The 13,917-nt window shown below is 45.0% G+C and overlaps 1 protein-coding gene across 1 annotated transcript in view; it reads right to left on the reverse strand.

Annotated features, from left to right (window-relative positions):
* LOC124036435 (clathrin heavy chain 1-like) overlaps positions 1-13,917 on the reverse strand; it is a 36,085-nt gene that overhangs the window by 15,358 nt on the left and 6,810 nt on the right. The window contains exons 3-22 of the mRNA XM_046351020.1: positions 10,082-10,350; positions 9,750-9,911; positions 8,841-8,954; positions 8,293-8,466; positions 7,840-8,037; positions 7,335-7,535; positions 6,853-7,005; positions 6,486-6,608; positions 5,642-5,779; positions 5,403-5,567; positions 5,147-5,327; positions 4,355-4,518; positions 4,138-4,263; positions 3,826-3,968; positions 3,411-3,645; positions 3,196-3,318; positions 2,948-3,093; positions 2,609-2,792; positions 2,214-2,406; positions 1,416-1,573 (exon numbers count right to left, since the gene is read on the reverse strand). Of these exons, the coding sequence (XP_046206976.1) occupies positions 1,416-1,573; positions 2,214-2,406; positions 2,609-2,792; positions 2,948-3,093; positions 3,196-3,318; positions 3,411-3,645; positions 3,826-3,968; positions 4,138-4,263; positions 4,355-4,518; positions 5,147-5,327; positions 5,403-5,567; positions 5,642-5,779; positions 6,486-6,608; positions 6,853-7,005; positions 7,335-7,535; positions 7,840-8,037; positions 8,293-8,466; positions 8,841-8,954; positions 9,750-9,911; positions 10,082-10,350 (3,350 nt within the window). The remainder of the gene's footprint in view (positions 1-1,415; positions 1,574-2,213; positions 2,407-2,608; positions 2,793-2,947; positions 3,094-3,195; positions 3,319-3,410; positions 3,646-3,825; positions 3,969-4,137; positions 4,264-4,354; positions 4,519-5,146; positions 5,328-5,402; positions 5,568-5,641; positions 5,780-6,485; positions 6,609-6,852; positions 7,006-7,334; positions 7,536-7,839; positions 8,038-8,292; positions 8,467-8,840; positions 8,955-9,749; positions 9,912-10,081; positions 10,351-13,917) is intronic.

Genomic DNA, 13,917 nt, shown 5'->3' on the forward strand with positions numbered 1-13,917 from the left:
GGTGTGTTTGGGATCATTGTCATGCTGAAAGACCCAGCCACGTTTCATCTTCCATGCCCTTGCTGATGGAAGGAGGTTTTCACTCAATCTCACGATACATGGCCCCATTCATTCTTTCCATTACACGGATCAGTAGTCCTGGTCCCTTTGCAGAAAAGCAGCGTCAAAGCATGATGTTTCCACCCCCATGCTTCACAGTAGGTATGGTGTTCTTTGGATGCAACTCAGCATTCTTTGTCCTCCAAACACGACGAGTTGAGTTTTTACCAAAAAGTTCTATTTTGGTTTCATCTGACCATATGACATTCTCCCAATCTTCTTCTGGATCATCCAAATGCTCTCTAGCAAACTTCAGACGGGCCTGGACATGTACTGGCTTAAGCAGGGGGACACATCTGGCACTGCAGGATTTGAGTTCCTGGCGGCGTAGTGTGTTACTGATGGTAGGCTTTGTTACTTTGGCCCCAGCTCTCTGCAGGTCCTTCAGTTGGTCCCCCCGTGTGGTTCTGGGATTTTTGCTCACCGTTCTTGTGATCATTTTGACCCCACGGGGTGAGATCTTGAGTGGAGCCCCAGATCGAGGGAGATTATCAGTGGTCTTGTATGTCTTCCATTTCCTAATAATTGCTCCCACAGTTGATTTCTTCAAACCAAGCTGCTTACCTATTGCAGATTCAGTCTTCCCAGCCTGGTGCAGGTCTACAATTTTGTTTCTGGTGTCCTTTGACAGCTCTTTGGTCTTGGCCATAGTGGAGTTAGGAGTGTGACTGTTTGAGGTTGTGGACAGGTGTCTTTTATACTGATAATGAGTGGAGGACAGAGGAGCCTCTTAAAGAAGAAGTTACAGGTCTGTGAGAGCCAGAAATCTTGCTGGTTTGTAGGTGACCAAATACTTATTTTCCACCATAATTTGCAAATAAATTCACAAAAAAATCCTACAATGTGATTTATCTGGATTTTCTCTCTCATTTTGTCTGCCTTAGTTGAAGTGTACCTACGATGAAAATTACAGGCCGCTCTCATCTTTTTAAGTGGGATAACTTTTGCACAATTGGTGGCTGACTAAATATTTTTTGGCCCCACTGTATATACACCAAGCTTGTAGCGTCATACCCAAGAAGACTCAATGCTGTAATCGCTGCCAAAGATGCTTCAATAAAGTATTGAGTAAAGGGTCTGAATACTTATATAAATGTGATCAGTTTAAAAAATAACATTTATTTAAATTGCAAACATTTCTAAAAAACGTTTTTTTGGTTGGTCATTATGGGGTATTATGTGTAGATTGATGAGGAAAAAAACATGAATCTATTTTAAAATAAGGCTATGTAACAAAATGTGGAAAAGGTCAAGGGGTCTGAATACTTTCGGAAGGCACTGTATATCAGCATTTTATACGTATTTGACACCTTTACCTGTTGTATATGGGCATTGTTAGGGCCGTTAACAAACTCATCTAGTTCGGCCAGTCTGCCAGTTTTAGCCAGAGCAAAGATGAGTTCTGTCTCTACGTAGGACTCCCGGGCCTTCTTACGAGCCATCTGAAGGAACTTCACCAGATCCTCCCAGTTATCTACAATGCACACATCATACATTACATACACACAAACATTATACACTACATGACAAAAAGTATGTGGACATAGTCTTCGATGGGGTTGAGGTCAGGGATCTGTGCAGGCCAGTCAAGTTCTTCCACACCGATCTCAACAAACCATTTCTGTATGGACCTCGCTTTGTGCACAGAGGCATTGTCATGCTGAAACAGGAAAGGGCCTTCCCCAAACTGTTGCCACAAAGTTTGAAGTACAGAATCATCTAGAATTTTATTATATGCTGTAGCGTTAACATTTCCCTAGCCCAAACCACAAAAAACAGCCCCAGATTACTATTCCTCATCCACCAAACTTTACAGTTGGCAATATGAATTCAGGCAGGTAGCGTTCTCCTAGCATCCTTCAAATCCAGATTAGTCCGACTGCCAGATGGTGAAGCAGATGAATCACTTCATAGAACACGTTTCCACTGCTCCAGAGTCCAATGGCGACGCTTGGCATCGCACATGGTGATCCAAGGCTTGTGTGCAGCTGCTCAGTCACAGAAACTCATTTCATGAAGCTCCTGACAAAGAGTTATTGTGTTGACGTTGCTTCCAGAGGCAGTTTGGAACTCGGTGGTGAGTGTAGCTTAGTTATGGTGATGTGTTGTCTTACCGTTCTTGCTGGCCGCGCTGACCACCTCCATGTAGGCTGACGGGTCATCAGCTTTGATGTAGGAGTCGATGGCTTCTTTAACCAGGTCTCTCTGGAGCTGGGCTCTGGCCAGCTGACTCCATACAGCAGCCTCATTACAACGCTCTGCAAACTCATAGGCTCTGTCCAGGTTACTGATATGCTCGATCAGAACCTAGAGACACAGGTGGACGGTATGGTTACGCTGTGTGAATGAGTAAATAGCACAAAGAAAAGTATTATTGGTATTAAATAGGAGGGTACCGTGATAAAATATTTGTAAGTAGCACGAAGAAAAGCAAAGCATTATTGGTGCATTGAAATAAAGCAGATCCAAATATTTAGCTAATCATTGTATCATCTTCAGACTCGTTTACCTGAATGGCGGAGGTGTTGACGTCAAACTTTTTGAAGATGGCGAAGGCCTCCTCGAAGAGCTCGTTGCTGATGGCGATGTTAGCGATGTCTGGGGCGTCGTAGTTGTCTAGGCGGTTGATGTACTCCATCACACGTGTCCGGTCTGCCTTGATGGCCGTCAGGATCAACAGGTTCTGGAGGTTTCTGGAGGAGAAACAGAAGATAAAGACGCTAGATAAGATATCAACTACAGATATTAGTAGAACCTCTGAAATATTTTAGTCTTTTCATCCTCGAAGCTTAACTTTGGTGCCAAGTAGTGTGTGTGTGAGAGCGAAAGAAAACGTGTGGTGACTGACCGGTGCTCGCTGAAGACTGAGTTGTCCAGTACAATCTTCTCCAGTAGTTCGATGAGCTCATTGGGCAGGTCAGCTGTCATAAAGGCCTTGACAGTCACCGATACCTCCTCTGGGTCCTGGGTCTCTGACAGAGCTGTCTGCACCATCTGGCCAACACAAGTTACCACAGGGAACCACAGGTCAGAACACAAGGAAGCAGGTAAAACACAGTATACCAACACAGGGTTATGAGAGGGTATTCTACTGACCTGGTCTATGAGTTGGCGTCTATAAGGGTTGTTCTCCTCTAGAACATTGGCCCATAGTTCTGGGTCTTTCCGTCTGACCAGGTAGCGAGCCTCACTCTTGAACAGGGAGTTCTCATTGCACACCTACAACAGAGCACAATGAAACCACATCAATCAATGCATCATAGTCGTGTGTGTGTGTGGGAGGGTGTACGAGCGTGCGTGCGTGCTCAGACCTTGATAAGGTCCAGGTCACACTGGCCCCTCTCATAGGCGACACAGGCGAGATGGGGGTCTCTCTTCTCACAATACTTCCCCACTACAGTGCTGTCGTAGAAGGTGTTCTCCTTCAGGAAGTGCTCCGGGTTATTGTTACTGTCTATGTAGATCTTAGCCAAGGCATTGTGAGTAGCCGGCTCCTCACAGCCCTCGTGGATACGAGACTCCAGCCACGGCAACAACAGCTTCAGTCTGGGAGACACAGGCAAAATTTACTTCTGAGAGCCCCTTTCGAAAACCTAAGTCACACACAATACTTGGACTTTGAAGTATGGCCTCACAGGGGGGAAAAGAGGCCTGAAAGACTAAATGTTGAGGACGTACAGGAGCAGACAGTGTTGGAGACCATGTGTGTAAGTGGTGTGTTTGTACCTGTTCCTCTTCTCCACCTCTGTCACCAGCTCGTCTGTGGAGAACTGTCCTCTCACCACCAAGATCAGGTTCTTAATGACATCTTCAGCACAGTCTACATCCAACAGACCTCCTATCACCACCGGCAGCCGGCTAGGGTTCACCTACACACACACAAACATCAATGCGAGGCAATGACAGCAGAAAATATTTCTAGGATAGCTAATGCTATTGGTAAAACCAACAATAAGATATCTTGACATGTTTCATCTTCCTTCCCTGCAGTGCTGTGTTCCTCCTCACTCTGCCTACTGCCAGACTGATGACTCTTACCTTCTGAACATAGATCTCAATGTACTTCTGCAGAGTGTTGTGGTAGAGGTAGAGAACCAGGTCATGGACAAAGTCAAAGCGGTCACACACTATGATCAGAGGCAGCTGGTCTGTCAGTTTAGCCTCCTGAAGAGAGAGAAAGAGAGATTGTAGTCTGCTAGACTAACGACTGTGTTAAACGTTCCCCCAACCAACCCTGCTAGGGTCGCCCTGGTACCTTTAGGAAGTTCTTGACCCTGTCCGGGTCGTAACAGTTGCTCTCTCTACAGATGCGTTCCACCTCCTTGATCTGTCCGGTCTTACAGGCCGCCTGGATGTATTTAAAATGAACGTCGGGGTCCTGGCTAAAGTTCACTATGGAACCCAGGAAGTAGAACACACCTAGGGGAGGAAGAACACCGTTTCACATTGGATTCCTAGTTTCCCTGTGAATGCCCAGGTAAACCAACACGTAGGGGTTTGTGTCTCTTTTTTTGGGCGATAGGACCATAAAGAGAGGACAGCAAAGGTAGGAGATGTAAACCCATGGTATACCCCTTTTGTGTTCGCAAATTCATCAGGGACCACCTCATAATCAGACTCAAGTACAATAAAAATAACCTACAAGGAGTTTTACTTTGGATTCTGCAGTACATGGCTGATAAACAGAGTCTCAGGCACGGGAAAATATCATTTTTAAAGGCCGCCTCTTGGCATCAGAAAGAATTTAGCAGTTTTCAAGCTAATTTCCCACAATTCTACACATTTTGCCATCAGGCAGGTAACACTTTTACAAGCTTAAATTACAGTGCATTCATGTAAAATAATTATAAAATGGGGAATAGTATTGAGTTTAACAATTTATAATTGGTGGAGTGCTGTGGATACCAATATCCCTGTGAGCCTCCCTGGCCCATGATGACCAGAGTTAAGAACATACATTGTAGATAATAATATTACATTGTATTGTATTACACACAGGACATAAGCTGACACGTTTTAAAATATAATGGGCCAGATCCAGACATACCCTCAAAGCTCTTGAAGGACTCGAAGAGATCCACCAGGGCATTTGTTCCCAGCTGTTCGTGGTATTTAGATGCCACCTGGACACACAGCTGAAGGTTCTGTCGGATGTTGGCTGATAACATGGTCCGAAGACACTCTATCGAGTCCTCTACTGACAGGGCGCCAAAGAAGTTCACCAGCCACTGCAGGGAGAGGAGAGGGTTACTACAACACATCCCACACAGAGGATACATTTAAACACACCTACAGGTACATACCTCAGGGTTGAGCAGGTGTGTGTGTACGAGAGTCCTTTTGATGTCGAACAGGTCAGTGTAGTGCTCTAGAGCCCTCTGCAGCAGCCCAGCCTTCTCACACAGCTGGGCGATGTGGGCTCGGTCATAGTGACTAAACATCTGGTTTCCCAGGATTGCGTCAGCCACCTGGATACACGCACAAGTTCTAACACAACGGACCAATAGAACCACAACTGACATAATGAAAGGTGTGTGTTTACCTGGGGAGCATGAAGGAGGTTCATTTCCAGTAGGCGTGTCTGTAGGTGTCCCTCGGCTGGCTGGTTGTTCTTCAGAGCGTCCAATAGGAATGAGGTGCACTGCTGGATCAGACTGCCCTCCATGAACACATCCACTATCTACACCAATCAGGAGAGAGCGGGGACATCAACAACCAATCACAGGAGAGAAAGAGGTAATCAAGTGTCATAGGGAGTACACTACTGGATCAGATTGCTCTCAAACCTAATACAACCTCTAGTGCCATAGACACAGTGTAGATCCCAAAACAATCGTTTAGGTATGATAAGTAATATGGTAATTGCACCACTTTATGATACGCTACGGTATACATTTTGAACCTCTCCAATCTGCTATACTTTAGTACCTAAGAGCTAAGGGTTAGAGGGGGATTTGCTCTCAAAGGAGCAGCTTATAAAGGAACCAACAGGAAGACAGTATAATATTCATTTGAAAGAATTCCATTCAGAATGTGGGAATCATCAGATAGCATGACATTACCTCTAAACTCCTGATTATAGGCGTGTGTCCAAAAAGGCATCTTATTATTATTATTATTATTATTATAATATAGAGAACTAAAGTTGACCAGGGCCCATAGGGCTTTGGTTGAAAGTAGTGCACCATGTTGGGAATAGGCAACCTAAATCTGTGGTTGTGGGCAACTTGTACCCAGAGCCAGTTCAGACAGGAGGAAGGGAAAGTTGATATGCCATTAAAAGGAGGAAGGCTCACTCAGTCAGAGAATTCCTGGCATTGCTCTCCCACATGGAATAACAAACCGGGAGACTCCCACACTGGGCAGTGTGTGTGTGTGTCTGTTACCTGGTTGATGTTGGCCAGGGGCTCCTCATCTGCAACCAGCATCTGAGAGAACTGTAGACCCTGTTCTGGACTGACCCGCATCACATTCCTCAACAGAAACACCCAGTCTGGAGAGTAGCCCACCTACACCAGGGAGAGAGGGGGAGGCCACATCACAACACCATCATCTGATGAGACAAGCAGGATCCCATGCCAAATCTGAATTCGCTATGAAAATGCTATGAGATACTATGAGAGTTGTGCATCCCAAATGACACCATATTCCCTTCATAGTGCGCTACTTTTGACCAGGGCACTATACTGGGAATAGGGTGCAATTTGCAACACATCCAAAGAGATGTCCACCCACTCTGGAAGTGAATTGTACCTTCTTGGCGTAAAGCACTATCTTCTGGAACTGTCCGGTCTCAGCGAAGCACTGGATCACCTTGCTGGGTACGTTGGCCCTGAGGTAGACGCTGAGGGCCAGAGTAGGATCTACTGCCTTAACCAGGTCACCAAGCTCCTCACAACACTCCAGCTACACACACACAGTACATCAACTGTAGCTATACTGCAATTTCAGAGTAAATACACAAAGGGAACAGGTTGAAAGTCTCAATGGACCCTGTTAAAGGACTCCTGTTTATATAGTGTGTGTGAGCATTGTACTAGCTCAGACTTTGCTGATAGCTACTTTATTGACAAAAAAAAATGCACTTACTATGACAGATGTGGTTGTCCCACCTAGCTATCTTAAGATGAATGCACCAACAGTAAGTCTCTCTGGATAAGAGCATCTGCTAAATGACTACCATGTCAATGTGGCAAAACTGTCTAGTCCACAGCTGAATCTCCAGTCAGTTCTACCTTATCCTCTTTCAGCCACTTCTCCAGCAGCTGCTTGCGTCCCTGCTGTAGCACGGGCCTGCACAGCTCCAGAGACTCAAACTTGTTGAGCTGGCCTTCGTCCAGCAGGATGCCAAAGTACTGAAGCAGGGGAGAGGCCTGGCCCGGCTGGCCTGGCACACTCTGGAACTTACGGATGGTCTCCGCTGTACGCAGGATACCCTGGAGGAGGGAGGGGGAGTATAGGAGAGGAAGAGGACCATATAGTGTTATTGTAGCAAAGTGTATAACAAAGCTAAGGAGGATATATTCAAAAACAATTGTCTCCTCTTAGGTTTGCAAAATTCCAGTAACTTTCCCCAAATTCCCAGGTCTTCCAAAAATTCTGGTTGGGGGTTTCTGGATATCCTGCATATTCCCTCCTTATTCTGGGAATCCTCCAACTGGAATTTCAGGAAAGTTACTGTAACCCTCCTCCAGCCCGAACAGATCATCTCCTCTCCCCTGGCCCTGGGGTCTGACCTACCTTTGGTGTGGAGGCAGCCACCTTGGCAGCCTCGGCGTAGGAACCCTGGGCGAACAGCGTGTTGAACTTCCTGGCAAACAACTCATCTGCCCCGGCCAGGTTAGAACGCATGGCCATCCTCAGGCCCAGGTCTGGGTTCTGCAGCACGTTGGTGGCATAGTTAACTATGTTCTCCTCCTCCACACACACTGACAACACCTGAGGGGGGATGCATCAAATTAATTGTCTGCTACTGAACAAAGCCCTATTCAAAGTACAGCACAACATAAGGAATAGGCTGCAATTTGGTACACAGCCCAAATCAAATCAATCAATCAATCAATGGATGATTAACTCTGAATAGCTTGTTATGTGTATATGCTTTCACATGTATCCACTAAAAAACAAAATAACTCTATAGTGTTCCTGTAGTATACAGACGGTAAGTCTGATGGGATTTAGAGGAGTTCTTACCTGTCCCTTCTTGTTAACCCCGATGATGCCGGAGGTGGGTTCGTGGGGGGCAGTGACGAAGATGGTCTCAGCGCTGATGCGGTTCATATAGATACACACTCCCGACTCCAGATCATACAGGTGGATGTAGCCATACTTAGTGATGAGGTAGATCACGCCATGCTTGGTGCCAATCTGAGTTCAGAATCATGGGGTACAGCTATTACACCCTGTGTATGGGCCAACGACGACTATGGGTTCTCTTAGCAGTGTACAACACCAATAAAAATTCCAATCAACATTGTTGAATGGCAGTTAAGGTTTTTAATAGTTAAAGAAGCCTGAACCGAGAGGTGTGTGTGCAGGTTGCTGATAAGTGAATAAGATAAGGGAAAACACAACCCGAGCACAAACAGCTTCAGTTGTATTGGTTAAATACACAGAAAGAAAACCTCCCAGCCAACAGAGTTAGTCTGACCCTTCTGATATACTGCACAACTCATTCATTTCATTCAGGCATTGTGAGAGCCACCCTAAGCCTTCCCTGCTGGGTCTTTAGGGGTCCTTACCTGCATGGCGACGGGGAAGTCTGTCTGCGCCTCAGGAGGGAAGAACACATCAACCGCCTTCTTGGTAAATGGCTGGTTCCCTGTAGCCGGGTGACCCACCTCTATGATATGCAGCTGGAACACAACCACACGTCAACATACTGACCGCATACTAACCACAGTAACATACTGACCGCATACTAACCACAGTAACATATTGACCGCATACTAACCACAGTAACATATTGACCGCAAACTAACCACAGTAACATATTGACCGCATACTAACCACAGTAACATATTGACCGCATACTAACCACAGTAACATATTGACCGCATACTAACCACAGTAACATATTGACCGCATACTAACCACAGTAACATATTGACCGCATACTAACCACCCATGACCCCAGTAACATATTGACCGCATACTAACCACAGTAACATACTAACCACACATGACCACAGTAACATACTAACCACAGTAACACACTGACCACAGTAACAGACCATACATGTCAACATACTAACCACACATGACCACAGTAACACACTGACCACAGTAACAGACCATACATGTCAACATACTAACCACACATGACCACAGTAACACACTGACCACAGTAACAGACCATACATGTCAACATACTTATGGCATACTAACCACACATGACCACAGTAACACACTGACCACAGTAACCGACCATACATGTCAACATACTAACCACACATGACCACAGTAACACACTGACCATATGCATTTTGCATTATGACCACATAGTAACATACAGTAACCACAAAACAACAAGTCTGCACAAGTCTTAACAGTGATTGGCATTAATATTTCACATGCATATAGGGAGAGTCCTGGTTTGAACTGGAACTAGGTTCACCATGCCTGTATATCCCCCAGTGTCCTCTTCTCACCTTGCCACCAGCCTGGCTGCGCACAGCAAAGCAGAAGAGAGTGGAGGCTTTGGTGTTGCCCTCCACCTTAAACTCTCCGAAGGCTGCAGCATGTCCCTCGATGGGCTGGGACACCTTCCTGTCCACAGAGTACAGCTGCATGGCCCCCACCACACGGTTTTGCTGCAGGATAGAGGAGAGAGAAGAGAGGATGTCCTCGCTGTCTGAACATGCTAGAAAAGGACCAAAGTACGGTGCTTTTAGAACACAAACCCTCCCTAACGTACACCGTATGTCTGATGCGTGTGCTGTGAACTACGGGTGTGTATAAGATGTTGTGGGTGTGTGCATACCTGTGCCGAGATACCGATAAGCAGAAGCCACTTCTGCTGTTCGTTTGTTCTGTAGTTTATGATCTGGCAACCAGCCAGACTGACGTGCCGATCAAATACTTTGATTGGCTGAGAGTCCCCCTCCATGCTCCAATGGTAGACGGCCGCTTCAGTCACCAAGGCGACGGTGTTGACAGAGATCCACTTCCAGAACATGACTTCCTCTGTCATGGTGTGAGCCTTCATCTTACTCTTCATCTCAATGTTGAAGATCTGCAGGCACTTAGCAGCTGGGGACAAAGGGAGGGCAAGAGGAGAGACCAATATAACAATTCATAATATTGTTCTATATCTATGGGAGATGCAGTGAGACAGTGAATGAAGCTAATGCTAAACTGTAGCTAGTGAACTGCATCTTTGGGTAGCTAGCTGACTATCCAGGACAATGGACTTCCTTCTAAGTCTCCATGAGATTTGTACTTTGTTTGAACAATCCCTTTAAGTTCCCAGCAAACTGGATTTCCATGATGGGTCAAAAGTGTGCCATTTCCCTGTCCAGTGAAAGATCGTGACCGGAGTGGGGATAAAGAGCGAGGCCGATAGGTAGATAATACACTCAATGACCTAATATATAGTATCTAGCAGACAGATCCTCCAGACCATCAGTGGAACTCTTCCCCAGGTTGTTTCTGTAAAGGAGAACATGTTCTGAATCTCTTAACTACATGGATGGTGAAATAAAAAAGGTAAATAAATAGACATACATCACAAAAAAGTACTCTAACAGAGACACAGAAAGTGGTGCAGCGGTCTAATGCACTGTATCGCAGTGCTAGAGGCATCACTACAGACCCTGGTTTGTTCCCGGGCTGTATCACAACTGGCCGTGATCGTGAGTCCCATAGGGCGGTGCACAATTGGACCAGCGTCGTCCGGGTTAGGGGAGGGTTTGGCCGGGGGGGCTATACTTGGCTCATTGCACTCTAGCGACTCCTTGTGGGGGGCCGGGCGCCTGCAGGCTGACCTTGGTCATCAGGTGAACATTGTATCCTCCGACACATTGGTGCGGCTGGCTTCCGGGTTAAGCGAGCGGGTGTTAAGAAGCGCGGTTTGGCAGGTCATGATTTGGAGGATGCATGACTCGACATTCGCCGCCCGAGCTTGTTTGGGAGTTGCAGCGATGAGACAAGATCGAAATTGGAGAGAGACAAAAATATTTGGGAGTGGCGGCAACGTTTTAGCAGCGGCGGGACGACACTGCTAAATCAATATAGGGGAACACTTGAACTAGCAGGCTATTTAAAGGATAGTGAGAGAGAGCTACTATAATCAGTGTTGGCTACTATGGTACTGTTCTAGTCTCTGGCATGCTGAGAGAAATTAGTGAAGAAATAAAACTCCATCCTTTACTAACCTCCCATATGACAACCATTGTAAATGGAACTAAGCCCGAAGGACATCATTTAAAGATGAAACTAGACCAGTACTGACAGCATGTCCTATAGTTTATGGTTTAGACAGTGAGTGAGGAATAGATGCGGGTTTCAGAGACCACCACACGTAGGTGAAGAGGTACGACATACCTGGTACGCTGATCAGAGAGGAATACCTCACACACACACCTCCTAGTGTGTATGATATCTGATGAGGTATACCACACACACAGTCAACCAGCATACAACAGGTCATGCTAGCATGTACGGTTCTCATAAAAGCATGTGTGGGTGTCTGTTTGTGGGGGGGACTGACAAACTGAAAAGTTCCACACTTGATGTCACAGCCAGGAGACAGTTACAAAGTGTGGATTCAAATGTACAGAATCGAATGCTCATCCAAACGATCTCATCGACTTGGTTACTTTTCAGAAGGAATCAGATTACAGTGCCTTCAAAGTATTTACACCCCTTGACTTTTTCAACATTTTGTGGTTACAGCACATATTAAATGGATTAGATTGAGATTGTGTCACTGGCCTACACACAATACTCATAATGTCAAAGTTGGAATTATGTTTTTATAAATGTTTACAAATTATTTTAAAAGTGAAACGCTGAAATGTTTAGAGTCAATAAATATTTAACCCCTTTGTTAAGGCAAGCCTAAATAAGTTCAGGAGTAAAAATGTGCTTAACAAGTCACATAAGTTGCATGGACTCACTTTGTGCAATAACAGTGTTAACATGATTTTTGAATGACTACCCCATCTCTGTACCCCACACATACTGATAATTGTAAGGTCCCTCGGCCGAGCAGTGAATTACAAACACAAAGACCAAGGAGGTTTTCTAATGCCTCGCAAAAATGGGCACCTTTTGGTAGATGGGTAAAAAAAAGCACACATTGAATATCGCTTTGAGCATGGTGAAGTTATTAATTAGCATACACTTTGGATTGTGTATCAATACACCCAGTCACTACAAAAATACAGGCCTCCTACCTAACTCAGTTGCCAGAGAGGAAAGAAAACCACTCAGGGATTTCACCATTATGCAAATCCTGACTTTAAAACAGTTCAAATCAATGGCTGTGATGGGAAAAAACTGAGGATGAAGCAACAACATTCTAGTTACTCCACAATACTAAATTACATTTTTTTTTATGAATTTGCATCCCGTTTGCAATAAGGCCCTAAATTAAAACTGCAAAAAAAATGTGGCAAAGAAATTAACTTTATGTCCTGAATACAAAGTGTTATGTTTGAGGCAAATCCAACATCACCGAGTAGCACTCTTCATATTCTCAAGCATAGTAATTGCTGTATCATGTTATGGGTATGCTTGTCAATGACAAGGACTAGAGAATTTTGGGGGATAAAAACAAATGGAATAAAAATAAGCACAGGGCAAAATGGCTGTCTAGCAATGATCAACAGCCAACTTGACAGAGCAAATATTGTACAGTCCAGATGTGCAAAGCTCTTAGAGACTTACCCAGAAAGACTCGCAGCTGTAATCGCTGCCAAAGGTGATTCTAACATGTATTGACTCAGGGGTGTGAATACTTTTGTAAATTAGATCATTAGTGTTTTTAATTTTCAATAAATTTGGTTAAGGAAGGGAAGCTTTTATGAGAGACATGACCAGACAGAAGAGACAGACCAGAGACCAGAGACCACAGACACAAAGACAGCGATAACACCACAGATAGAGAGTGACAGGCAGGAACTCTCCGTCTGAGAGAAGGTGACAAGAAAGCAAGCAAGGGAAAGAAAGCCAAGAGTCAGTCTGAGAAAAATAGGTTGAGAGCAAAGCAGACATCTCAGAGATAGAAAAAGGGAGAGAAAAAAAAGGTATGAAAGAAAAAGAGTGAGACGAGAGAGAGATGGAGGGGAACACTCACCCTCTGATAGATGACAGAAAGCAAGGGAAAGAAAGGTAAGAGTCAGTCAAAGAAAAAACGAGGGGGAAAGAGAGAGGTAAAAAGAGATGTGCATTAGCCTGAAGAGATTGCATTAGAAGTAAGGCAAACCGATACCGACAGAAGACTAAATGCACCTGTGTTTTGACAAAGGGGTAGAAGCAGTGGCGGAAAATCAATTTACATGACCAATTTAGTACATTTAGGCAATGTGTCTGAGTGCACCGACTTTGTTTTTACAGCACGGGAGGAAATAGTGCATTATAACACAGATACACCCAACACTGCATTTGACAGCTATGTTAAAGTTGGAGTTACATAAACAGCAATCCTGTGTGCAATACTTAAGCAATAAGACACCTGGGGGTGTGGTATATGGCCAATATACCACAGCTAAGGGCTGTTCTTAGGCACGATGCATCGCAGAGTACCTGGACACAGCCCTTAGCCGTGGTATATTGGCCATATACCACAAAACCAAGAAGTAACTTATTGCTATT

This window comes from Oncorhynchus gorbuscha, linkage group LG05, assembly GCF_021184085.1.
Source record: "Oncorhynchus gorbuscha isolate QuinsamMale2020 ecotype Even-year linkage group LG05, OgorEven_v1.0, whole genome shotgun sequence".
Lineage (NCBI taxonomy): Eukaryota > Metazoa > Chordata > Actinopteri > Salmoniformes > Salmonidae > Oncorhynchus > Oncorhynchus gorbuscha.